Source organism: Mustela nigripes, chromosome X, assembly GCF_022355385.1.
Source record: "Mustela nigripes isolate SB6536 chromosome X, MUSNIG.SB6536, whole genome shotgun sequence".
NCBI lineage: Eukaryota > Metazoa > Chordata > Mammalia > Carnivora > Mustelidae > Mustela > Mustela nigripes.
This window is the reverse complement of record NC_081575.1, coordinates 110,719,977-110,745,301: the sequence shown is the minus strand read 5'-3', so window position 1 is coordinate 110,745,301 and position 25,325 is coordinate 110,719,977. Positions and strand designations below refer to the sequence as shown.

The window sequence follows — 25,325 nt, the reverse complement described above, 5'->3', positions numbered from 1 at the left end:
GGCCAGGATGTTATCATTTTATTGGACTCTCAGAGCCACTCCAGGAAGGCTCTAGGATTCCTACTTCACAGAGGAGGACACAGAGGCCCAAAGAGTTCAGTCACTTGTTCTGATCCATTGCTCCTGTAATGAACCTCCATCTTGCCAGCCCGGAGCTCAGGGTCTTTCCCCGCAGAGTAGCCTGCCACTGCTTAAAGGCAGAGTCCGTCTGGGTGGATGATGCAGCCTCACTTATTCTGATGAGCGGTAGGAAACGGACGCATAAATGGAGCAGGACAGGACTCAGAGAGAAGAGAGTCCAAATCCTCATTTGTAAAGATAGGGAGGTGGATCCTGGGAAGGTTCTATGACTTGCACAAGGGTGCAGAACTGCAAGTAGAACCCATGCCTCTAGTGGTCTTTCCATGGGATGTCAGACATGAAGAGGGCAATGACAGTAACAGCAATAATTAAACAGTACTCCTAGTATGATGCGTCAGTTTGTTTTAGAAGTTGGGGAAATATTTCTAGAGGGAAAAATCGTTCTAGATCCTTTTAGTCTATAAATAAACACACAGACATGTTCTGTGCGTGCTGGAATGTTTCAGGACACTGGAACTTGTCAGAAAGCCTAGATTTTTCTGATGCTGAGGGGATGCTTTGCCCACAGCAGTGAACAGGTCTGAATTATTGTGGTTCTACAGAAACGGCAGTCCAACAGGGACAGACTGGGAGCCTGGCGCCGGCGTCAGGCCGTGCCACAAGTGGCAGGAGTCTCGGTGCTCCTTACTCTGCTCCCTCCGCCACACTGCCAGATAGAATGGGCAAAGGGCTGGCTACCAAGGAAGGAAGGGCAGGCGGGAATGAATGGTTGCGTTTGGGGAAATCCCATCCTTCCTCCCTAACAGATCTGAGAGCTCAGGCGGTAGCAAGAGAGACCCTGAGTCGATTTCTGTTTTGCTTACCAAGCTGATGACGGCTGAGCACTGGCTTCAGCATAGCAGGGACCTGGGGAGCAAACTGGCTCCGTATCTGTGACACAGACTCTTTCAGATGCTCATTAATATATTAATGTGCTAACACATTCCCTGCTGCTTTCTGTCCCAGAGCATCAGAATGGATGGTTTCTGGCAGGGAATCCTTGTGACAGGGGTGGGTGGGACAGGTGGAAGGGAAGGAAGGGAGGTTAGGTAGTCTGACCTGTAGGCACGCTAAGAACATTTAAAAATCCAAAAGACAATTCCGTTTCTGAATGGCTTTGCATATCTTTCTGCCATTTTCGCCACACGAAACATTCATACTTCGATTTCAGCTACCACGTTACCCCTCTTAGATTCTGGAAAGCCTGAGAGAAGGAAGGAGGAATAGCACGTGGAGAGAGACAGTGGCAGGGGTGGGGACTTGAGGTACAGGGGCTTGGAAGCCAGGCTGAGAAGAAGCATCCTGCACTCCTCCCAGGGATAAGCAAGCTGTAAGGGAGTGAAAAGTTCATGCGGCCAGGCCAGAGAAGGCAGTGTTAAATAAGGACCAACCCTCGCAGGATGGGAGAAGCTTAGGGCAAGATTATGCCTCCCCCCCTGATTTTCACCCCTTTGCAACAGTCCCTAAGCACGAGCCTCCTCCTGTCCTTAGAAATAGGCCCGGCCTTCCCAAGAGAATGGCAGCCACTAGTTTTCCTCAACTTCCAAATCAGTTCATTTCAGCTGTACCTGGTGACCAGATCTGTGCTTTCAATATATCACTATGAATCAAGGTCCTGACAATACCGTTATATCCAGAGTTTGACAGGGGAATGAACTAAGTTCATTCTATAAAGACTTTTCACTGCCCTGTGGACATTTCGTACAGTGGTATTCTCTTTCAGCAGTTTGGTTTTATGGTGTCTGTTCGTACGACAAATCTCCTGGGTACTTTCTGAAAGATGCACTCAGTTCTTGGTTACACCTAGTCCTGTGGCTGATGCAAACAGTAGCAGTTCTGAATCTTTTGATTTTTGAGAAGCACTAGATACTTTTAATGTGGCAGACAGCCTACTCTATACCTGCCCCCAATCAGCCTTAATTTAGGCAAACATTTCAGTCCTGGTTTGGGAAAGAGCAACAGCTTGGAAGCCAGACAGAGAAGGTTTCTAGTGCCAGATCATCAACGGGCCAGGTATGTGAGACTTTGGAAATTTCTGTACTTCTAGGATACCTAGAAGTTTCCTTAGCTGTAAAATGGGAGCAGTACTTTCATCTTTGGGTGAAGTGAAGATATGAAGAATGTAATACACCTGATGTACATACAGCTTGGCCTGTAGCCGGAGCTCTCTACGAGAGCCTATAGTTGGACAGGAGAAATCATACCTCCACAAAACCTTTTTTCTGCTGTGGAAAATAGGTATTCATTTTCTGTGATTGTGTAACAGTGTGTTCCAACTATCTTGTGGATCTGAGGTCTCGACACAGGTTCACTGGGTCCTCTGCCCAGGGTCTCTGTGGGCTGCAATCAAAGTTTGGATTGGGGCTGAGCTCCTAGAGGCTGTCCGCCCATACCTGCCACATAGCCATCTCTCCAGTGTGGCAGTTTGTTTCTTCAAGGGCAACAGGAGAATGTCTCTGCTGCTTCTGGTCTTTTTTCTTTTTTTTTTAATGCTTAGCTGATTAGGCCAGATTTGCTCAGGAAAATCATCTCCCTTTTGATGAACTGAAAAGTCAACTAAGTAGGGATCTTAAACTCCCCACTGCCATATAATGTAACAGAATTCACTCAAGGTGGTGGGGACTACACAGGGTACATACAAGAGAGGACAGGAATCTTGGGGGCTATTCTAGAATGCTGTCTAGCATGGGCCAGGAGGCTGCATGTATCCTAATAAGCAGAGGAGAAACCTTCTTGCTGCTTTCTGTATCATTTTTATGAGAACAAACATTTCTGTGAATACTAAGGCCACTAGCTTTCAAGGCTGAGCCACGGTGTAATTGTTAAACGGGAAAGAAAAGGGGGCAGGGTGAACCTGAAGATGTGGGAGAGCTTTGCAATAAGTGGCAGTGGTGCAATGAGCTTATGAATGAGTGAATGAGTGTATTCAACTTTCATTGAACTCAGAGAAAGAAAGAAAATTTTTTTAAGAGGGAAAATGGGAGTTTTCCCTGGAAGAGCTCCATTAGTGCCTGTGTGTCTGCCTCCAGTGGTCACATAATACTAGTTAATGCTCTGTAACCAAAGGACAAAACTGAAAGCAAAGGGATTAAAGAGTCTTCCTTCCCTTCCTCGTCTAAGAGATAAACACAATTGTGGCAACTGATGAGTGAAATGTTCACCTGCTAATGCATGGCAGAAATTCATTATAGCTTCTCAGCAGATAAAGAAAAAGACTAGATGGGGAGAGGTGTGGATTCCTAGCCCTGAAGGCTGTCACTGAGAGAGCTGGTTCTTCCCAGCAACCGTGACTTGGCTGCCTGTGTTAGTCTTTGCATCTGTAAATCCACAGGCCTGAGCAGCAGGCAGAGTTCTGCAGCCCAGAAACTCAGCATTGGCTTGCGCAGTAGGGAACAGTAAGAATGTTTTGGGCACCAGCAAAGTTGTGGTGCCAAAAAATTTTTTTTTTTTTTTTTCAAGTAACTTTATATTTAATGTTTAATAGTGAGGAAAGAGAATTTTACAGAACTTCTTTACATTTATGTTATGATTGCTAATTCATGGCTTCATTTGAGATTACCTACTGCAGAAAGGCAGAGATGGAGGAGTGGAGGCTATGGTCTTTTTACTGTTAGGGCCTTCAGAAGTCGAGGTGTTGGACTACCCTCGGGAATGGTGTAATAGCAGAACGGAGGACTCAGCCAGAGGGCTCTTCTCCCAACCTTCTGCTTCCAGGCACCATCACATATAAACAAGTTTCGCACAGGACCAGAGAACATAGACTCCAGGAGGGCAGAGGTTCTTGTGTTTTGTTCTGTGCTATATTCCACACCCAGCACTGTGCCTAGGACATAAGAGCTATTTGGAAAATACTCCAGGTGTAGATAGAGATTTCTGTTGTCAGCAGTCTCTTCTGGCCCACTAGGTTGCCCATCTCCCTTCATTCACATAAGATCCCAAGGCATCAGCAGATAACATGTTGTGTTTCTCACATACACCTCATGATAAAAAATAATCTGAGGGCACTTTTCAAATATACAGATGACTAGGTCTCTGTAGGAAGCCTGTAGAGGCCTAGTAAGCTGGAGCCCAGTAATCTGTCTTTGACAAGCCCTTCTGATCAGTCTTTTCTTCAGAAGAACACTGAGATAAATAGCACGAGCTCAGCAATTCCCTTTACTCAGATTAAGGAGCCACGGCCACTTGACCTGTTTGCTGAGGAGCTATCAAAGCCTTCTGGTCCATTCCCATTCACCTGGGCTCAGCCCTGAATCCTAGCTGCCACCCTCCTGAAGGCATGGCCTGGAAGAAGAGGTGTTCAGGAGCCCCTCTACTCCCAGACTGCCCCCTAAACATCTTGGCCTCTTCTTTTCCCTGGCAGGCTCTCTGTTCAGGACCTTCTCCCAGCTGACACCAGCCCATGAATTCTCACCAACCTCTGCTAAGTTTGATAATGACCTTTGCCCTGTTAGATGGCAGCTGACCTTTGCCACCAGGCAGGGGCTGACCTTTTAGTCAGTTTTGGTCACTGAACCAGAGCGATCCTCCGAGGGCGGCTAAATAAAGCCTCGGTCTTCGCATGCCCCACTACTTAACCCAGGAGAGAAGGGAGGCTCTGATCTAGATACGGCCTGACCTTTCCACCCCAAGGCCTCCCATGATCCTCCTAGGTATTCTTGTCCCCCCGAACTCAGTGACCCCTGACTTGTTCACCAAGCACTTACGGTTTCCAAGGAAAGGGTTGAGGTTATAGAGTAACTCAATAAAGAAAAGTTGCTGGGGAGCCTGGGTGGCTCAGTGGGTTAAGCCGCTGCCTTCGGCTCAGGTCATGATCTCAGGGTCCTGGGATCGAGTCCCGCGTCGGGCTCTCTGCTCAGCAAGGAGCCTGCTTCCCTCTCTCTCTCTGCCTGCCTCTCCATTTACTTGTAATTTCTCTCTATCAAATTAATAAATAAAATCTTTAAAAAAAAAAGAAAAAGAAAAGTTGCTGTCTTTATGCTTGGCCCCATAGAACTCTGCCCTAAAAATACTCTCCCCTGGGTTCCCTGGGAAGATAATTCTGGGGTCTCTAACCCTTGGGCCTGAATTCTTCTTAGAGACTGACCACCAAGGAAGAAAAAAATCTAGGTCAAAGAGAGTAATATGCTCTGTAGCTGGAGGTGAGAGAATGTGATGAGTGTTCATGATCATGGCTGTCCAGAATAGCTACCTATTGCTATTTAAGCAATTTACATTTTTTTTAAAAATTAAAAAGTGTTTAATAGCCACATTGGCTACCACATTGGATGGCATAGCTAATAGAGCGTTTCATCGTCACAGAAATTTCTGTTGCATGGCACTGTTTGGCGGGCACAGCATTGTTCTTTTGACCCTGTCCATGTGATGTTTCTTTAGCATCTTTGGAAATATGTCTGTTTCTATTGATGGTTCTTGTGATTATGATGCATTATTCTAGAAAAAAAAAAGACTACTGAAGACTGCATTAGAAAACAAAACCAAGGGGCGCTTAGGTGGTTTAGTCAGTTAAAGTGGCCAACTCTTGATTTTGGCTCAGGTCATGATCTCAGAGTTGTGGGTTAAGCCCTGCGTCGGGCTCTGCACTGAGTGTGGAACCTGCTTGAGATACTCTTTTCCTCTCCGCCCCTCTGCCTCCCCTCCATTAGGGCACAGGCTGTCTCTCAAAAAATAAAATTAAAAAAAGAAAAAGAAAAAACCAAAACTAATTCCCATAAATGCAGTACTGGGTGGTGGTGGGGATTAATTATCAAAACGTTGTGTTTTCCCCAGTTTTCTTCTATTTCCTTTCTACAAAAGTGCCCTACCTCCTTTTTCCATTTGTCTTTCTGCTTTATCTGTAGAGTATCTTGTTCTGTGTAAGCCTTCCCAGACAAAGTGAAATGGTAAACCAGACTTCAAAAACAAAAGGATCGAAGGAGAACCAAAAAAAAAAAAAAAAAAGTCTGGGGCACAGGAATAAACAGTTGGGCAGAACATGCCCAAATCATACACTGGGGCAAAGAGGGGAAGGAGAAGAGGGAAACAATGAGACAGGCAGGAATAGGGGTCTGGTTGGGATAGCAGGTCTGGCATGGCAGGTGAGGCCCTCTGGGCCAGTTCTCACTATTCCTGAGGCTGGCAAGCTGCCCAGGTGCTCAGGAGTTCCTCTGTGCAGCATTTTCCTGACCAGAATCCTCCTGCTTAGGACCAGCTTCTCCCATGAGAATTTGTCTTAAGTTTATTTGGGGATCACTCGTAGGTGATCTCCATCCCAGGCTCAGTGTGTACATGAAGACCTGGGGTGTGTCTGGGGGAAAGAGGCTTTTTTCCCTGATCTCTTGGATGAGTTGCAGGGACGGCACCCCTCTCCTTACCTGCACTGTCTGTGGTTTCCTCACCGAACCCCAGTACCCCGGGAACGGGTTCTTCAGTGCTTGTCCTTGCCCCTAGATGAAACTAAGGAAGCTGGGCAGTGCTTTGAAAGATGGCAGGCCATGGAGCTGGCAGGTGGAGAGCAAGATAAAGCAAAACAGCAAGGGTTGGGGGCCCGGGGTCACAGGAGACAGGAAGCAGAGCAAGGGAAAAGTAAAGTTCAGCTGGGATGCAGGAGCACGCGTGCACAACTAGAAGTCTGAGGCCTTGCGGCCAGAAGACTGGAGCTAGGGCGACCTTTTTTACTCATTCCTGAGGCTTTTCTCTGTATTCTTGGAAGGCAGGGCCCCCACCCCCACCCGCCGCATCCCACTCCCAAGCATGGATGGCCAAGAGTCCGTCCAGGTTGATGAGCATCTGTGCCAGAGAGTGCAAAGAGGTGTGGAGAGAAAGTTAGCTGGTCCCAGGCAGATGGTGGGTGTCCTGGGGTCTCCCATCCCTTAGCCTGGGGGCGAAGGTGGTCTATTTCTATACTGGAAGCCACAGACCTTCCTCCAGCCTTGAGTGCATTCCTAATATGAACGCAGCTCTCTGAACTTCTACTCCACCCAGACCCCACCCCGACCCCCACCCAGGCTCTGCCAGAGGCATAATTTAAAGTTGTGATGTATAACTGTATAACGACCCCTTTCTCTCTCTGTCTTGCAGCCGTCTCCAACCTGGACATTGAGAGTAAACTGAGCGTGTACTACCGTGCGCCATGGCACCAGCAGAGAAACATCTTCCTCCCGGCCACAAGGCCACCCTGCGTGGAGGAGCTGCACCGCCATGCCCGGCAGAGCCTACAAGCCCTGCGCAGAGGTAACTGGTCCTGGGCTTTGGGGGGCTTTTCAGAGAGAGAACTCAGAGCTTGTCCCATCAGTTCTAACACTTCACCTTACTATAATGACTTTGAAATGCTCCCTTTTCTACACTGAAAACAAATTCTTGGGTAATACAACCTGCTTATACATGTAATTAGAAATAGCACTATGGTCTGAATATGTAATAGAATTTAAAAGGAAAATTATTTATATTTGCAATATATAAATGCCTGGGCACGACGACACTTGAAGACATCATAAAGCAGTCATATGTTTGTGCCTATCAAATAGGTTTGGATTAAGTAAAGATAATCAGAAGCCATTCTGAACAAAAAGTAGAGGGAAATGAAGGAGTTCGGGGCCAGGAGGACACAACCATAAAAACTGGTGCATTGTGCATACATTAAACATGAGCAGAAAAAAAAAAAAAAAAAAAAAAAAAGCCCACGCCTTTGGGTTATAGTTAAAAGAGAATTAGGTTTGATTCAGAAGTAGGTTCTATGCCCCCCCACAACACAGGTGGGACCTAGGGCACTGTTCGTTCAGGACCCTCCTGTGCCTTGTAGGACAGCTGTCATCCTTGGCTCCCGCCTAGTCATCTAACAGCCAGACCCTCCCTCAGGAGGTGTGCTCCTGTTGAGAACCAGTGACGTGGTCCATTCTCCAGCAGAGCATGTGGAGGCCTAGTGAGGTCAGCAAACTTGCTCAGAGTCACATACAGCCCATTACGTAGAATGCCAAGACCCTGATCCAGGCCTCCAGACCCCCAGCCAGAGCTCTTTTCCTCCTCACTATACACAGTGTCCTGGGAAAATAAATATTTCTATTTCTCTTTCTCTCTCAGTCCTGAAAAAGCCAGAGATGGGCACAAAGCAGGCAAGGTAGAAGGTAACAGCCTTCTCTTACTTCCTGGTGGCTTAAAACCATTGTAGTTGGGACAAGGAGATTAAAAACCGGCATTATCCTTTTAGAGACCTCCCCCTAAATTGGGTATCAGAATTTGGCATGCCAGCTTTTCTGGCCTTTAGATTTTTGCCGTGGAGACAGATGGTGATGTCTGCACCTTCAGTGCCTTTGTTCCAAATTCCCTGTGCTCCTGTAAGGAATGGTATTTTCCAAAAGTATTACAATTCAAATTAAACACTTTAATGTCACCATGAGGATGGAGAAATGACACTTTGTTTTCAGTTTATGTTCTTCCACATGTTTATGACTTCTCCCTTTCCCCATAGCCCTGGTCTTCTCCCCCTTTAATGAAAGAATTAACCGACTAATATCCCTAACTCAACTGTTTGTAAAAATTCCCCTTGGTTATTGGTAGCCGATACTGTGACACTTACAAAAAAGAGTGATGACCAGTATCCTCTAGAAGTATTTCTGGCACTCTTACTAATCACTTTGATTTTTTAAATTGAGTCACTTCAATTTTGTAGTTGGCTAAAAAGTCCTTCTTTACCAAATTTTTACTGTAAGCACCTTCTGGAAATCTTCCTTAACATACTCACCGTTCCCTTGCAGCCACAGTTAGGCACCCTTCCCATAATAATGCCCTTTGCATCCTCCCAATCATGTCATTTATACACTTATATCATCACTAACCCCTTATAGGCCTGTCTTCCACCATTAATCCATGAGCAACTCAAGAGCACGGACAGCATCTTATTAATTTTTTTATTCAAATCACTTAGCATGAACTTGACATAGAGTAGGTCCTCAATGAATGTATGCGTAAGTAAATCAAATTCTATAGAAAACTGGTTGAGCATTGAGGGCAGAGAATGATGACAGAGGAATCTGATCATTCTCACTAAATACTTTCTCTGATCCCATCATCAGAGAGCTTGAGTTACGTTAGCCCTTTAGACATAATTATTTTTATCCCTTTATTATTATTCATAAGTCATCCCTGCTTAGATTTTTCCAGATTCGACCAGATAACATTAAGCTGCTTGGTAAGCTATCACATTTCACCGTGTTGTCGGGTTTGGACTTAATGACAGAACTGAGGAACAGCAAGTGCCAATATCAATTTTCTCAGAACTTCCTCCTGGGGGCTGAGAGAGGGATATAAGGCCTCCTGGGGGTTTGGAAGGAAGATTGTGGAGCTGCATCTTGTCCTCCACAGACTGGCTTTCTTTGAGGTTCTCTCAACAGCAAATCTTGGGTGTAGTAGTTTTAATAGCACTGCAGAGAGCCATAAACAGGAATTATAGGCATCATAGAATTAAAAACATGCAGTGTGGAATCAAAATTAGAAAGTGACTTTTTTTTTTTTAACCTTGTCCAAGAAACAGCAGCTTAGCAGGGCATCCATCAGAATACCACTCCTGCCATCTGGTGGCCGTGACTAACACCGACCAGGCGACAGCCCTGCTCGGCAAACAGGGCAGTGAGCTTCCCCAGAGGCTCTCTGGACAGGTGGAAGATCCTGGCTTCCAAGAGGACTAGGGATAACAAAGCCCAGACGAGTAAAGCTGTGGTGGCAGCAGTACTGTGCTCCTTTTGGAGCTGAGGCTAAAAGGAGAGAGCAGGGGCCTGGGATCAGAGCCTAGAAATTGGCTGCTTTCAAGATCTGCTCCATAGCACACCCCTCAACATAGCCTACTGAGGCCAAGTGCTGCGCCACACCTGGGACGCGACGAGCAGTAACTACCGCTTGGTCCCTGTTCAGAGGGAATGCCTGTCTGGTGACAGAGCCGGACAGGTAAGCAGGGGACGTCGGCGCAGCGCCGTGGCTGCTCAGAGGAGGCACCAGTTGTGCCAGGGTGCTTCAGAGAAGGCTTCCCGGAGCAAGTCACACCTCACTGGCTTTTGGAGTACTTAGAATTGGATTCCCCCTTCCCCCCTTTTTCTTAGCAATTCTTTATACTCAGAGCCAATGATGGCTTTAAGTGAGGCCATCATTTATGTTTATAAGACAGGGAGAGAGATTACCAAGTGGCTGTAAAGAGACATTTATATTTTATATTGTCTTTCAAGTTTCAGGGCTGAGGTCTACGTTCTACTGGTCTAAAGGAATATGGACCAAGGGTCTACTGCAGTTCCAGACTCTAACAGATGAATGTTCTCCCAACCATAGCACCAGAAAAAATATTAGTAGGGAGCCACTAATCTAGCCTGTCTCCTCCCAGCCTGGGGCAAATGAAAGAGATTTCAGAACGTGTGGGAAGGCAACCAGTAAACGGGAAATTGAGTTGATGTCTCCCTCCTGACTCCCTTCCTCTGACCTCTTCCTAACCAGTGACACCTGTATTCTACTCCTCACTATGTATTTTAAAATGTAACTTTTTCCTTGTGCTGTCCATTTAGAAAAGCCTATTGTTGGCTTGCAGAGAGCAAAGAGGATGGCAATAGAGGTAGACACTTCAACAAAGAAGACATTTATCTCCAAAGGCTTTCTGATAACCACTGGCTGGGCAGCAGTTTGGCACAGACTACCTCTTCAGTGACTTCGTGTCTTGGTTAGACGAGGAGGCCCCAGGCATGCATGTGGGCTGGGTCTGCAGGCTTGGTGGCCTTCAGTGTGGCCAGTGTATGGGGCAGGGTGTGCTCTGTAGCTCACTGAGACACCCAGAAAGCTAAACTACTCTTGGGCTCTCAGTGATTCTTGTTATGAAGTCAGGACCACTTCATCCCACGAACAGAAATGTCTTGGCTTTCCTCCGAGGTAGCTTTATTTCTAAATCAGACAACTGTCATCATTGGGATTCCTTTACTTTCTCTAGGATCCTAGGATTTCAAAGCCCTCTGAGTGTTAGGCATGCCAGAGCTTAGAAGGCTGCAATGGTGTGCTGGTCACAGGCTCTCTAGAAAAGAAAATGTAGATAAAGAACTAGATAGCTGGTGGAAAGATAGATAAAAGCCCTAATGTGTAACACTCACTAATTTCTATGATGTAAATACCTCCACCATGGCCTACTTCAAGCTACCAATAGTTTAAAAACTGGCCTGCAAAATTCCTGACCACGTAGCAGTCAGCAGCCCTGAGTCAGGGCGAGCCAACTCCCTCACCCACTGAATGGCTGGGAGCATCCGTGCCTGCCACTCCCCAGGAGACTCTGGCATGGCTGTGCCTACCATCCCCTCCAGCATCAACGTCAGCTATTGTTCTAGACTTTCTTTTTTTTTTTTTTTTTTTTTTTTTTTTTTTTTTTTGCTCGTGTTTTGAAATGAAGCATGTTGAAAATACACTGCTTTTTCCAAACTCAAGATTGAGCCATCTCGTACAAAGATTATGAGATGGACCCACTAAAATGTAAGGGCCCCTTTTCATATTATTGTGAAATGAAAGTTTAGCTTGGAACCGTTCTGAAAATCTTATTTGGTATAAGGATGAGCTAGATTAGGAAAAACTCACTTTTTTCTAGCTGTTTGCTCACCCTCCCAAGGGGGAAGGAGAAATGGAAGATGCCAAGGATGTGTCCGTATTATTGCTTTTTCTGCCCCCAGAGCACCGGAGCCGGAGTGATCGCCGGGAGCAGAGAGCCGCTGCCCCTCTTTCCATAGCGGCCCCTCCACTGCCAGCCCACCCCCCAGCTCACAGCCAGAGGAGGCGCGAAGTTAAGGACCGGCACTTCTTAACGGTGAGCTTGGTGGCCAGCCGGCAGCCCTGGCCTTGCTCATCAGAAACCATGAATGGGTCTTGGGAGTCCATTTCCTTCCTCCTAGTGGAAGAGCCTGGGCCACCTAAGAGAGCCAAGTCATGGGCATTTGAGAGTGACTGGACTTTTTTCCCCCTTTCATTCATGTGTCTTTTGGAGAATAGAGTAGGAGTACATAAGTATTTTTTTTTTTTTTTTTTACTTAACTGGTTGCACAATGTAGTAAAGCCATAATAATTGAGGACTCTGAAATCAGGGGGAAGTTTTTGCCTAAAAAAGGAGTTTTTCTGTATAGAAGCAGAAAGATTTAGAGCAGGTGGCTTCGGTGTCCTCAGCCCCTCATCTGTAATTTGGGGATATGAGTAGCACCTCACTCATAAAGTTTGAGGACTAACCGAGATAAGGCCTGGAAAGAAGGTAGCACGGTGCCTGGCATGGAGTAAGACCTCAGTAAATGCTCACTCTTACTGGGAAGGTGCTAGTGCAGATGACTCGGTGGGGTGGGCTGCGAAAAAAATGTGAAAAATCACCCCATGAAGATGAGCCATGTCATGCTTTCATGCTTCCCCATTCTATAAGGGAGGCTAGGCCTGCCGGGTCACCAGTTACCCGAGGGTCCTCATCACTGCTGGTGATGGCAGCTTTGCCTGGGTGGATGTGGTTGTAACTCAGCCCAAGCCCCCAAGTACCAATGACAGATGAAGCTGAGCCCAGGTCGGAGCACCTACAAACATCACCACCACGAGTGCACTTTCTACGGCCTCGGCGGGGAGAGGTGAGCACTGTGTGCCCAGGAGGAGGGCAGCATTTAAGTGAGAGGCTATGATTTCTATGACCAAATCAGCCCACATGGCTGGACCCCTGCTCCCTTGTCAGTACAGTTTGAGGCCCCAAATCTTAAGAAGTTACAAGTGTGGGTCCAAGTTGAGGTTTTTACTTGATATTAAGCTTCTCTGTATGGTAATAAATCCTGCGCCCTTCTGGCTTTTACGATACACAAAACAGATGCAAAATATTTGGACTGCAGGATGTCAAACATCCAGCTGAGAACAGACTTCATCTAAATGAATCTGCATGCTTTAACATACCCAGATACAACAGTAAGTGATGTTGACTAAGACATAGATATTTTTCCTACCTGTGGCTGCACTGTGGGCTCCATGTCCTTCAGGCTCACCGAGGCTCCTCAGAGCCGTGTCACACTCAACTACGCTGCTGCAGTGCAGCCCAGGGATGAGAAAGGAAGGTGAGAGACTCTGAGGGCTTTCTAGGTCTTTATATAGAGCAGTTACACATGCTAGTGATTTGTCATAAAAGCCCCTGCTCGACAAAAGTTTTATTAAGCTCAAATGTGCTTGCAAAAGCATTTGCTTTTAATGAGGCATTTCTGCATAAAAATGCTAAAAATATTTTTCCATTCATTATAACATGTTTTGTGGCTCATTAAGTTGTTTTTTTTCAGGGGGGCGGATGGGAGAGAATAATGTTGAGCATTTACAGAAATGACATAAAAATATCACCATTTGTCATAATCTGCATAATTTTTAATAATGTCTAAATACCAAAGTTAAGACTATAGGAAAAAGCCAAAAATAATGAATAACAATGAGGGTGCTTCATTTACCGAGCAAGCTTCAATAAGAGGAGGAGTCTAGAGCAAACTGACGTAAACCAGAAAGTGTACCCATCTCAAATGATAATAATTAAAATCGCCCCAATTACTTAGGAATACTGTTTCATTTATTTGATTGAATTTGGTTCACCAAGTTCACTGGAAGATCTTCCATTCAAGTTCTATCCCTCAGACCTGAAGGTGATTCAGAACAGAACACAGTTCTCTGCGCTGAGCTTACAGGAGCCGTAGACTGCTACCAGAGAAGAGGCTGCAGGGGCAGGGACAGGAAATTGGCAACCACATTGTTGGACATTTTCTTAGAGAGCAACAGGGAAAAAAGCATTCATAGTGAGATGCTGATACAACTCTGCAGACTGTTATACTGTAGTTTGGTCATTAAGGGTATAGACTGTGAAGTCAAACTGCCTGGATTTGAATATCAGCTCTACCATTTATTAGCTGTGTGACCCTGAACAAGTTAATCATTTTAGTGTCTCCGGGATAATAGTGATAGTACCTCATAAGTTTGAAACAAAGACTGAATGTGTTATTACATTGTTAATACATGTAGATAGTACCTAATGCATAATAAGCACTCGATACGTATTAGACATCATCATCATTGTTAATAGCCAATCAAATTCATGGTGTATCATTGATATTGTAATAAGATGATGGGTCTAACTAGGTTTCAATCCCAGCTCTACAATTTCTTCGGTTGCATGATTTTGAAAAAGTTTTATCTTTGAGTCCCAGTTTCTGTGAAATGGGGAGATAACTTCAATTTTACAAGGTTGTTAAGAAGATTTAAGTGTTATATAAATACAATTAAATCATGTATATATGAAAAAGTCCCTAGTGTAGTGCCTAAAACATACAAATATCTGAATCTATATTCATAAACACTTAAAATCAAACCCTTACCATCAAATGAAAAGCCTGTAGCATATATTCACTAATAAGACTAGAGGAAATATAAGTTGTGACTTCTTCTAGAGGGCAATTTCCCAATATTTATCAAACTATAAGATGTTAAATTATGCTAAGTGAAATAAGTCAGACAAATACCATATGATTTCACTTGTATGTGGAATCTAAAAACCAAAACAAATGAGCAAACAAAAGCAGAAAGACCCATAAATACAGAGGACAAACTGATGGTTGCCAGAGGGGAGGGGAAGAGGAGATGGGCAAAAGGGGTGAAGGGCATTGGGAAGTACAGGCTCCAGTCATGGAATGAGTAAGTCACGGAGATGAAAGGTACAGCGTAGGGACTATAGTCAGTGATACCGTGATAGCACTGTACGGTGGCAGATGGGAGCTACGCTTGTGGAGAGCACTGCATAATATAGCAAAGGTTGGTCATATCACTGAATGTAACACTATTTCTCAATTATACTTCAATAAAAAATAAATAAAAGGGGCAAAAAAGCCCTTACAAGATGGGGTACCTGGCTGGCTCAGTCAGTGGAGCGTGTGTCTCTCAATCTCGGGGTTGTGGGTTTGAGCCTCACGCTGGATGTAGAGATTACTTAAGAAAATAAAATCTTTACCCAAAAAACCCCCCTATAAGATATTCCTACCCTTTGATCCAGCAATTCTATATCTAGGAATTTATCCTAATGCAAAGATATTTTCACTAGGATGTTCATCAAAGCACTGTTTGGAATAGGAAAAATAGTTACAAATATCTTAAATATCCAACAGTAGGTACTTAGTGAATTCTGATATATTCATAGGATAGACTATGGTATCAAAAAGTGTCACTAAAGAATATTCAATGACATGGAAAATATATATTTTATCATCAGGGAGTTTTAAGTAGTGTAAAAATTGTGTATGGTGTCTATGAGTGCGTACGTGAGTATACATACATACATGCATAGGAAAAAAGGCCGGAAGGCTCTGTACCTGTGCTTCCCAAACTGTGTGATGGGGTCCTCCAGGGCACTGCAGTGAAATCCAAAGGGTGCACTGGGATATTTTACATTATCAAGAGGTCCTCTGTTTCTACCTGATGATGGCTCCAAAGTAGCCTCATAGATTTTGCAAGTGGAAAGAGGGGTTGCTTGGTTTCTTGACATGTAATTTAAATCAGAAGTTCCGAGAGGAACACAAGGGAAACTGACCAGCCAACTTAGCTTAAAACCCACTGTCAGCTGAAAATTCAAGGTCTCTCTCACAATTGTAAAGCCCATCTTAGGAATCCTCATCCTTCAAGGGTGGGAAAGGAGATGATCCCAGGCCTAGATGGTTTTCCAGAGGAATTCTAAACCTTCCAAGTCCAGATAATACCAGTGCTCTATAAATTATTTCAGAGCATTGAAAATAAAATAGAACTTCCCTATTTCTTTTATGAACATGTTATGAAAGTTTGACACCTGAACCTGATAAAGCATGGAAGTAGGGGAGGGAAATATAGACCAATATCACTCTGGTTATTAATGCAGAAATAATAAATGTTAGCAAATAGAATACCACATTAAGAAATTCATATACCATGACTAAATGGGATTTATTCTATAAATAGAAGGTTGGTTCAATATTAAGAAATATATTAGTATCATATACTAATATATATATTAGAATATGTATGTATTAGTAGATTAGTATTAGTGTGTGTGTGTGTGTGTGTGTGTGTGTATATATATATATATATATGGTTTCATATACTAATCATATACTATCTAAAGGGAAAAAAAAACATATGATTATGTCCATGGATGCCAGAGAGGCCTTAAATAAAATTCAACACATATTCTTTATAAAAAGACTTGAGAAAATAGGAATTGAGTGGTACTTCATTAACATGATAAAATATACATATCTTAGTCCTAAAGCCAGTCTCTTAATGGGGAAGCACTAGAGGCATTTCCAGTAAAATCAGAAACAAGGCAGAGATGCTATCTATCTCTGCTACTAATTAATATTATACTAGGGAGATTAATCAATGCAACTGGACAAAATAAATCAGTTATAGGCATAAGATTTGATAAGGAAGAAGTAAAGGTATATCTAGTTGCAGATGATATGATACTATAGGATCTTCCTGGTAGAGGATCAATGATAAAAGTAATTCAAACACACAGTAAGGTAGCAGGATACACACACACAAAAATCAATAGCCTTCATTTACACAAATGATAGCCAATTAAAAGACCAACTAGTAGATGAAACTCCATTTACAGCAATAACAAAGAAGATTAAATACTTAGGAATTAATTTACCAGAATGTGCAAAACCTGTATGAGAGCAACGGCAGCATTCTTTTAAAACACAAAATTAGATTTTCTCAAATGGAAGGATGTCCCCTATTCTTGGAAAGAATGATTCAGCATTATAAGTAGGTAAGTTCTAAGTTGATTTATAAATTTAACACAATCTCAAAATACCAATAAGCCTTCTTTTAAATGGAGTTAGACCCATTGATAATAAAGTTCTTATGGAAAAACATACAAGAATATCCAGGAAAACACTGACAAAGGAAACCAATAAGGGGTAAGTAGCTCTACCTGGCATTAAAATATCCTTAAAGCCTTTATAATTACAATAGTGTGTCACTAATATATGAATAGAAAAATATGCCAGTAGAAAAAAAATACAAAGTCCAGAAATCAACCCAAATATATATGAACACATAGTCTATGATAAAGGCAGTATCCCAAAACACTGAGGCAAAAGATGGTTTTTTTTTTTTTTTAATGATGCTGGAACAACTAGGTAGCCAGTTGGTAAAAGACAAAATTTCATTAGCGTTTCTCAACCTTGGCATTATTGACATTTTGAGTCCAATAAGGCGTTGCTGTGGGGGCTGTCCTGTGCGGTGTGCTATGTTTAGCAGCACTCTAGGCCCCTACCCAAGAGATGCCAGGAGCACTCTTCCCCCTAGTTTTGACAATCCAGAATGTCTCTAGACACTGCCAATGTTCCCTAGGGAGACAGAATTGCCCCTAGTTGAGAATCATGTAATTAGATCCATACTTCACACCAAACACAAGATTAAGCTCCTAATGGATCAGGGACCTAAACATAAAAACTGAAACCACACAAGTACTAGAGGAAAATAAGGGTGAATTATTCTTTAACCTCAGTCTTTAACTCTGACTCAAAATACAGAGGAAGTAAAAGAAAAGATTGATAAATCTGAATAGTAAATATTTTTGTGTGCTCAAACACCATAAAGTCAAAACATAAGCCAAAATTGGGAGAAAATATGTGCAATATATACCACGAAGGACTAATATCACTAAGTAGATAAATACCTCTTTAAAATTGAGGGACTAAGAGGGGTGCCTGGTGGCTCAGTTGTTAGTGTCTGCTTTTGGCTCAGGTCATGATCCTGCAGTCCTGGGATCAAGCCCTGCATTAAGCCCAGCATTGAGCCCCACATCGAGCCTCACATCGGGCTCTCTGCTCTGCAGGAAGCCTGCTTCTCTCTCTCCCACTCCCCCTGCTTGTGTTTCCTCTCTCACTCTCTCAGATAAATAAATAAAATCCTTTTTTAAAAATTGAGGGACTCCTTTTTCGCAACGGGTTTGCCGCCAGAACACAGGTGTCGTGAAAACCACCGCTCATCCTAAACCAGAATGGGGAAGGAAAAGACTCATATCAACATTGTTGTCATCAGACACGTAGATTCGGGCAAGTCTACCACTACTGGTCATCTGATCTACAAATGTGGTGGGATCGACAAAAGAACTATCGAAAAATGCGAGAAGGAGGCTGCTGAGATGGGAAAAGGCTCCTTCAAGTATGCCTGGGTCTTGGATAAACTGAAAGCTGAACGTGAACGTGGTATCACCATTGATATCTCCCTGTGGAAATTCGAGACCAGCAAGTATTACGTGACCATCATTGATGCTCCAGGACACAGAGACTTTATCAAAAACATGATTACAGGCACATCCCAGGCTGACTGTGCTGTCCTGATTGTTGCTGCTGGTGTTGGTGAATTTGAAGCAGATATCTCCAAGAACGGGCAGACCCGTGAGCATGCCCTTCTGGCTTACACACTGGGTGTAAAACAACTAACTGTTGGTGTTAAGAAAATGGATTCCACTGAGCCACCCTACAGCCAGAAGAGATACGAGGAAAGTGTTAAGGAAGTCAGCACCTACATTAAGAAAATTGGCTACAACCCTGACACAGTAGCATTTGTGCCAATTTCTGGTTGGAATGGTGACAACATGCTGGAGCCAAGTGCTAATATGCCTTAGTACAAGGGATGGAAAGTCACCCGTAAAGATGGGAATGCCAGTGGAACCACACTGCTTGAAGCTCTGGATTGCATTCTGCCACCAACTCATCGAACTGACAAGCCCTTGCGTCTGCCTCTCCAGGACGTCTACAAAATTGGTGGTATTGGTACTGTCCCTGTGGGCCGAGTGGAGACTGGTGTTCTTCAGCCTGGCATGGTGGTCACCTTTGCTCCAGTCAATGTTACAACTGAAGTCAAGTCTGTTGAAATGCACCATGAAGCTTTGAGTGAGGCTCTTCCTGGGGACAATGTGGGCTTCAATGTCAAGAACGTATCTGTCAAAGATGTTCGTCGTGGCAATGTGGCTGGTGACAGCAAAAATGACCCACCAATGGAAGCAGCTGGCTTCACAGCTCAGGTGATTATCCTGAACCATCCAGGCCAAATTAGTGCTGTATATGCACCTGTGCTGGATTGTCACACAGCTCACCTTGCTTGCAAGTTTGCTGAGCTGAAGGAGAAGATAGATAGTCGTTCTGGAAAAAAGCTGGAAGATGGTCCCAAGTTCTTGAAATCTGGTGACGCGGCCATTGTTGATATGGTTCCTGGCAAGCCTATGTGTGTTGAGAGCTTCTCTGACTATCCTCCTCTGGGCCGTTTCGCTGTTCGTGACATGAGACAGACAGTTGCTGTGGGTGTCATCAAAGCAGTGGACAAGAAGGCAGCTGGAGCTGGCAAGGTCACCAAGTCTGCCCAGAAAGCTCAGAAGGCTAAATGAATATTATCCACAATACCTGCCACCCCAGTCTTAATCAGTGGTGGAAGAATGGTCTCAGAACTGTTTGTGTCAATTGGCCATTTAAGTTTAATAGTAAAAGACTGGTTAATGATAACAATGCATCGTAAAACCTTCAGAAGGAAAGGAGAATGTTTTCTGGACCATTTGTTTTTCTGTGTGTGTGTGTGGCAGTTTTAAGTTATTAGTTTTTAAAATCAGTACTTTTTAATGGAAACAACTTGACCAAAAATCTGTCACACAATTTTGAGACCCATTAAAACAAAAGTTTAATGAGAAAAAAAAATTGAGGGACAAAGAAAGGAACAAAAACATGGTAGAAAAATGGGGGGGAAGCCTTAAACAGACAATCCAGAAAACACATAAAAATGTTGCTTACACTTAAGAAAAAGTGCGCAAACTCACTCATACTTAGAGAAATGCAAACATTTATGTTGAGAAATCACTCATCACCTAATTAGACTGGCAAAAATTAAACAATATGGCAATATAATCCGGTGAAACTGGGGGGAACTCACAAACACTGTTGGTGAGAAGCAAACTTGGTACGGCCTATCTGGAGGGGAATTTGGCGATATCTAACCAAACGACATATACCCTTACTTTTCACCCTAGCAATCCCACTAAACATACACCTCCAGTATTACCAAAAGATTAATCATTGCAGTATTGCTTAAAATCAAAGATACCGTAAATAACCAAAAAGCTATACACAGATGGATATATTGAAGAATTATTTATCTATGAGTGATATTAGCCCTTCTGTGGCACATGTACCTGTACTGACAGAGTAAACTACAGGACAACCACACAATACAGTACTATGCAGCTGTGAGAAAAATGAGGAAGATCTTTATGAACTAATAAGGAGTGATTCCAGGACATATTCTTAACTGAAAAAGGCAAAGCCCTAGGTTCCAGTACAGGATGGCAATATCGGAAAGCCCTGAACTGACCTCCCCCATGGAACACAGCGAATTGCACCTATTGATAGAACAGTTCCTCCTCAAGAAGACCTGACGACTAACCGAACAGCTTCTGAGCAACCAAAGATGGAGAGAAGAGTGAGTGAGCGAGCGAGCAAGCGAGAGAGAACCAAAGGGAACCCCTACACTCACACTGTGAACAGAGTGAGGAGGGAGAGTACTGAGGAACTGGGAACAGATCCCTCTGTCCTTGGGCACAGAAAAATAAAAGCCACAGTTTTAAAGAACAAGTAGCATATAAAAGACACAACCCTAGAACTCTGCTGAGTGGTGAAGGAGCTGTGGGAATGTTCTCCAGGTGAGAGAGACACAGTTTATGTTCCCATATCACCTTAAAAGCCTAGAATGGAGCAGGGTCCAGCCTCCGTAACAGGTGGGTCTGGCCCTCACAGGGAGCTTGCAACCTCAGCAAGCCAAGGGTCCACAAGCCTGCACCAGTCTCAGTTGCACTAAAGCACAGGAAAAAAAAAAAAAAAAGCCAAGTTTACAAGGGCCAAAAAACTGTAGGAACACTCTTCCCCTCCACCTTAAAAGCCCAGATGGCCTGGGAATAAAAATACATTATATGTTTACTTAAAAAAAAAAAAAGAATTATGAATAAAGCAAGTGGAATTAAAAAAAAAAAAAAAAACCCAAAATGGGGAGGAAAAAAAAAAGCCCAGGTGGGAACGGGATCTAGATGCTGTAAGTGGTGGGTCTGGATGCCATAACTGACAGGTCTGGTCATCACCAGGAGCTTCTGACCTCAGCAAGCCCAGGGTCTGCAAGACCACACCAACCCTGGTCACAATGGGACACAGAAAAAAAAAAAAAAGAGCCATTGTTTAAAAGGGCAGAGGAATAGCTGGGATCCTCTCTCCCCCTCCACCCTAAAAGCCCAAGCCAGAACAGGGTTTGGCTCACAGCTTGCAACCTCAGCTAGCCTAGTGTCCACAAGCCCATAACAGCCCACAACTATCCTGTGGTGCTGGGGCACAAAAAATATTTTTGTTTTTAATTGAAAAAAATTTTATTTATATTTTATTTTTAAAATTTGTCTTGTTTGGTTTTTATTTTTGTTCTTTGGGTTTTGTTTTGTTTTTTCTTTTCCCCTTCTTTTTAAAATTTTTAATTTTTTTCTTCTTTCTATAAAAAGCTACAGTTTAAAAAGAGTAACTAACATATACTGCCACAGCTCCAGCTAGCCAGCAAAAGTCACCACACACACACAATTTACAGAGAGGACAACATACACAAGACCACTCCTTCATGTTTAGGAGAAGTGGCCTTTCTGCCTAATCCATAGAAACACCAAAAGTTGAGCAAAATGGGAGGAGAGAGGAATATGCTCCAATAGACAGAAAAAGATAAAAACCTCAGAAAAAGAAATAAATGAAACAGAGATAAGCAATACACCTTTTTTAAAATAAAGATTTTGTTTATTTATTTGAAAGACAGAGCAAGAGAGGGAACACAAGCAGGGGGAGTGGGAGAGGGAGAAGCAGGTTTCCTGCCAAGCAGGGAGTCCAATGCCAGGCTAGATCCCAGGACCCTGGGATCACGACCTGAGCCAAAAGCAGATGCTTAAAAACTAAGCCACCCAGGCGCCCCCTCCTTTTTTTAGCAATATGCCTAATAAAGAATTTAAAATAATGATAATAAAGATAGTGGGTTGCAGAAAAAAAGTGGAAGAATTTGGTAAGCCCTTCAATAAAGGTATAGAAAATACTAGAAAGAACCAATCAGAGTTGAAGAATACAGCTGAAATAAAAAAACACCAGAGGGAGTGTCAGTAGTAGATTAGAGGATGCAGAAGAATGTACCAGCAGTCTGGAAGACAGCATAATGGAAAGTGCACAAACTGAACAGCAAAAAGAGAAAAGAATTTGTTTAAAAAAATTTTATTTATTTACCTGAGAGACAGAGAGAGCATAAGCTGGGGGGAGGAACAGAGGGAGAGGGAGAAGCAGGCTCCCTGCTGAGCGGGGAGCCTTACATGGGGTTCAGTCCCAGGACCCTGGGATCATGACCTGAGCCGTAGGCAGACACTTAACCAAAGAAGCCACCCATACTCCCCAAGAAAAGAATTTTTTTAATGAGGCTAGATTAAGCAATCTCTTGGATAATATCAAGTGAACAAACATCATGATATAGGGTCTTAAAAGGAGAGAGAGAGGTGTAGAAAACTTATTTGAAGAAATAATAACTAAAAACTTCCCTAACCTAGGGAAGGAAACAGATATCCACTCCCAAGAAGCACAGAATTTTACACATGATGAACCCAAGGAGGTCCATACCATGGCACTAAAATGTGAAAGTTAAAGAGAGAATTTTAAAAGCAGCAGGAAAGAAAAAAAAATGTTAACTACAAGAGAAAACCTATAAGGCTAATCAGCTGATTTCTCAGCAGTACTTTGCAGGCCGAAAGGGAGGGCATGATATATTTAAAGTGCTTGAAAGGAAAAAACCTGCAACCAAGAATACTTTACTGGCAAGGTTATCATTCAGAGTTGAAGGCGAGTTAAAGTCTCCCAAACAAATGAAAGATAAAGGAGTTTATCACCACTAAATGAGTCTCACTAGAAATGTTAAAGGGACTTCTTTAAGTGGAAAAGAAATAGCTATAATTAGACATAAAAATTATGAATAGAAAAATGTAAAATATGAAAACATGCATTTTAAGTGTGGAGAGGGAGTAAAAAGGAAAGAGAAGGGTAAAAGAAAATCAAGGGGTTTTTTTCCCTTTTATTTTAGACTGTATTTGAACTTAAATGACCAAACCTCATGAGAACCACAAACACAAAACCTATGACAGATACACAAAAAATAAAAAGAAAGCCAAACACAACACTATAGAACCTCATCAAATACAAAGAAAGAGAACAAGAGAAGGAGCAACAAAGAACTGCAAGAACAACCAGAAAACAAATTTTAAAATGGCAGTAAGTACATACCTATCAATAATTACTTTAAATATAAATGGCTTAAATGCTGCAGTCAAAAGATGTACGGTGGGCAGAATAGATGTAAAAAGACCCATGTAGATTTCCAGGAAAGATGGTGGAATAGGAGAAGAGGATCCGGCTCATCTGTCCCACAGACACCACTAGGAAATACCCACATCAGTGTAAATAAACCAGAACAACTAGAAGACTGACGACACTCTCTCGCAGCTAAATGTAGAGAAGAGGCCACATCAAAGAGGATCAGAAGGACTGAGATGCAGTGGGGAGCCAGACAAACTAGCAGGACTGCCCACAGGAGGGAGGGACACCACCAGCACAATGAAAGGAGAGGCACCTCAGGCATGGGGACTGCACTGCAAACATAAATCCCCGTAACATTTGGCTTTGAAGGCCAGAGGTGCCTGGCTTTGCAAGTTTTCGTAATCAGTAGGGCTTAACACCTGGAATTTTAAAAACCAGCAGGCTCAGTTCTGCAGGAGCTGGGAAGGTCACAGGGAACTGAGTCCCCACCTTTAAAGAGACAGCATTTAACAAACAGTCCCACTGAGATAAAGCATAGAAGCAATAGTTTGAAAACTTCCCGAGATATACTGAAAGATTTATTTACTAATGTCAAAGCATGTGCTGCAGGGGCAGGGAACTTTGGGAAACTTTTCCAAGAACAAAAGTCCTGGTAGGTGCCCTTTCCCTCCCGTGCCCCCCAGCCTAGATAACAGACACCTGGTGGAACCACCAGAGCGCAACACTCTCCACTTAGCTTGTTAACAGCTTGTGTCCAGCTCCCATGCTCTTCGGCAGATCTGTCCCATCCAATCCATCAGGATTTCACAGGAGTTCTCCTGGGCACCTGCCGCTCGCCACCCACAGCAGGTTGGCTCGCACACCTGGCCCCTCCGCTCTCCCTACAGACATACCCCTTCCAATATGCCCTTGGCTGGAGCCCACCCAAAGCATGCCAAAGCCTGGCTGTGTGCAAGTAGCCCCGACAGGAGACAGGATGACTCCAAAGTGACTCCTGGGGAAAATAACTGCACATACCAATATGACTGCAGCCCCAGCAATGGGCTGGGGGCAGACATGATGTCTGACTGCAGGCCCCACCCACGAATGAAAGCTTCTCAGGGCATAACACAGGGAAAGTGCCCTGCAGTTTGATGCTACCATAGCTCTGGGGAAAAGCCTGATCTAACTCAACTTAAGCCCAAGACTGGCCCACTTACAAGGTGGCCCCAGACTGGCCCACTAACAACATAGTAACCAAACCCTGCCTATAACAGGCAAAGAGAGTCATTAGAGACAAATGGACTGAAGGCAAATTCAGCACAGCCACAACAGTAGGACACATGCAACACATATAGGAGACACCCCTGAAGTACCAGGTTCTGGTGAACAGGGAATGTTGTGCTGCAGAGCACTACAGGACCTCTTACTCATAAGGCCACTACTTCCAAGAGGAGGACACATGGCTGATTTTCCTAACATGGAGAAAGAAACAGAGAGAGTTAGACAAAATGAGAAGACCCAGGAATATGTCCTGAATGAAAGAAAAGGGCAAAAGTGAAGCAAGAGGCAAAATGAAACAGAGATAAGTAATATGTCTGATAGAGTATTTTAAACTAATTGTCATAAAGATTCTCACTGGACTTGAGAAAGGAGTGGAGAACCTCAGTGAGACCCTCAAAAAAGAGATAGAAAACATAAAAAAGAACCAACCATAGATGATGAACTTAATAACTGAAATTTAAAACACACTACATAGAATAAATGGTAGACTAGAGAAAGCAGAAGAACAGATCAGTGACCTGGAGGATGAGTAATGGAAAGCAATCAAGCAGAACAGTAGAGAAAAAAAGA

General features: G+C 43.5%; 1 protein-coding gene, 1 long non-coding RNA gene and 1 pseudogene across 4 annotated transcripts in view; 2 read left to right on the top strand and 1 right to left on the bottom strand.

Annotated features, from left to right (window-relative positions):
* LOC132007583 (uncharacterized) overlaps window positions 1-25,325 on the bottom strand; it is an 84,976-nt gene that overhangs the window by 21,185 nt on the left and 38,466 nt on the right. The gene's annotated exons all lie outside the window — the stretch shown is intronic.
* The window catches only part of NHS (NHS actin remodeling regulator), a 335,272-nt gene that overhangs the window by 272,467 nt on the left and 37,480 nt on the right, over window positions 1-25,325 (top strand). For all 3 annotated transcript variants that reach the window (XM_059385795.1, XM_059385794.1, XM_059385796.1), the window contains exons 2-3: window positions 7,177-7,329; window positions 11,781-11,914. In XM_059385795.1, the coding sequence (XP_059241778.1) occupies window positions 7,177-7,329; window positions 11,781-11,914 (287 nt within the window). The remainder of the gene's footprint in view (window positions 1-7,176; window positions 7,330-11,780; window positions 11,915-25,325) is intronic.
* Window positions 18,062-19,808, top strand: LOC132007582 (elongation factor 1-alpha 1-like; annotated as a pseudogene).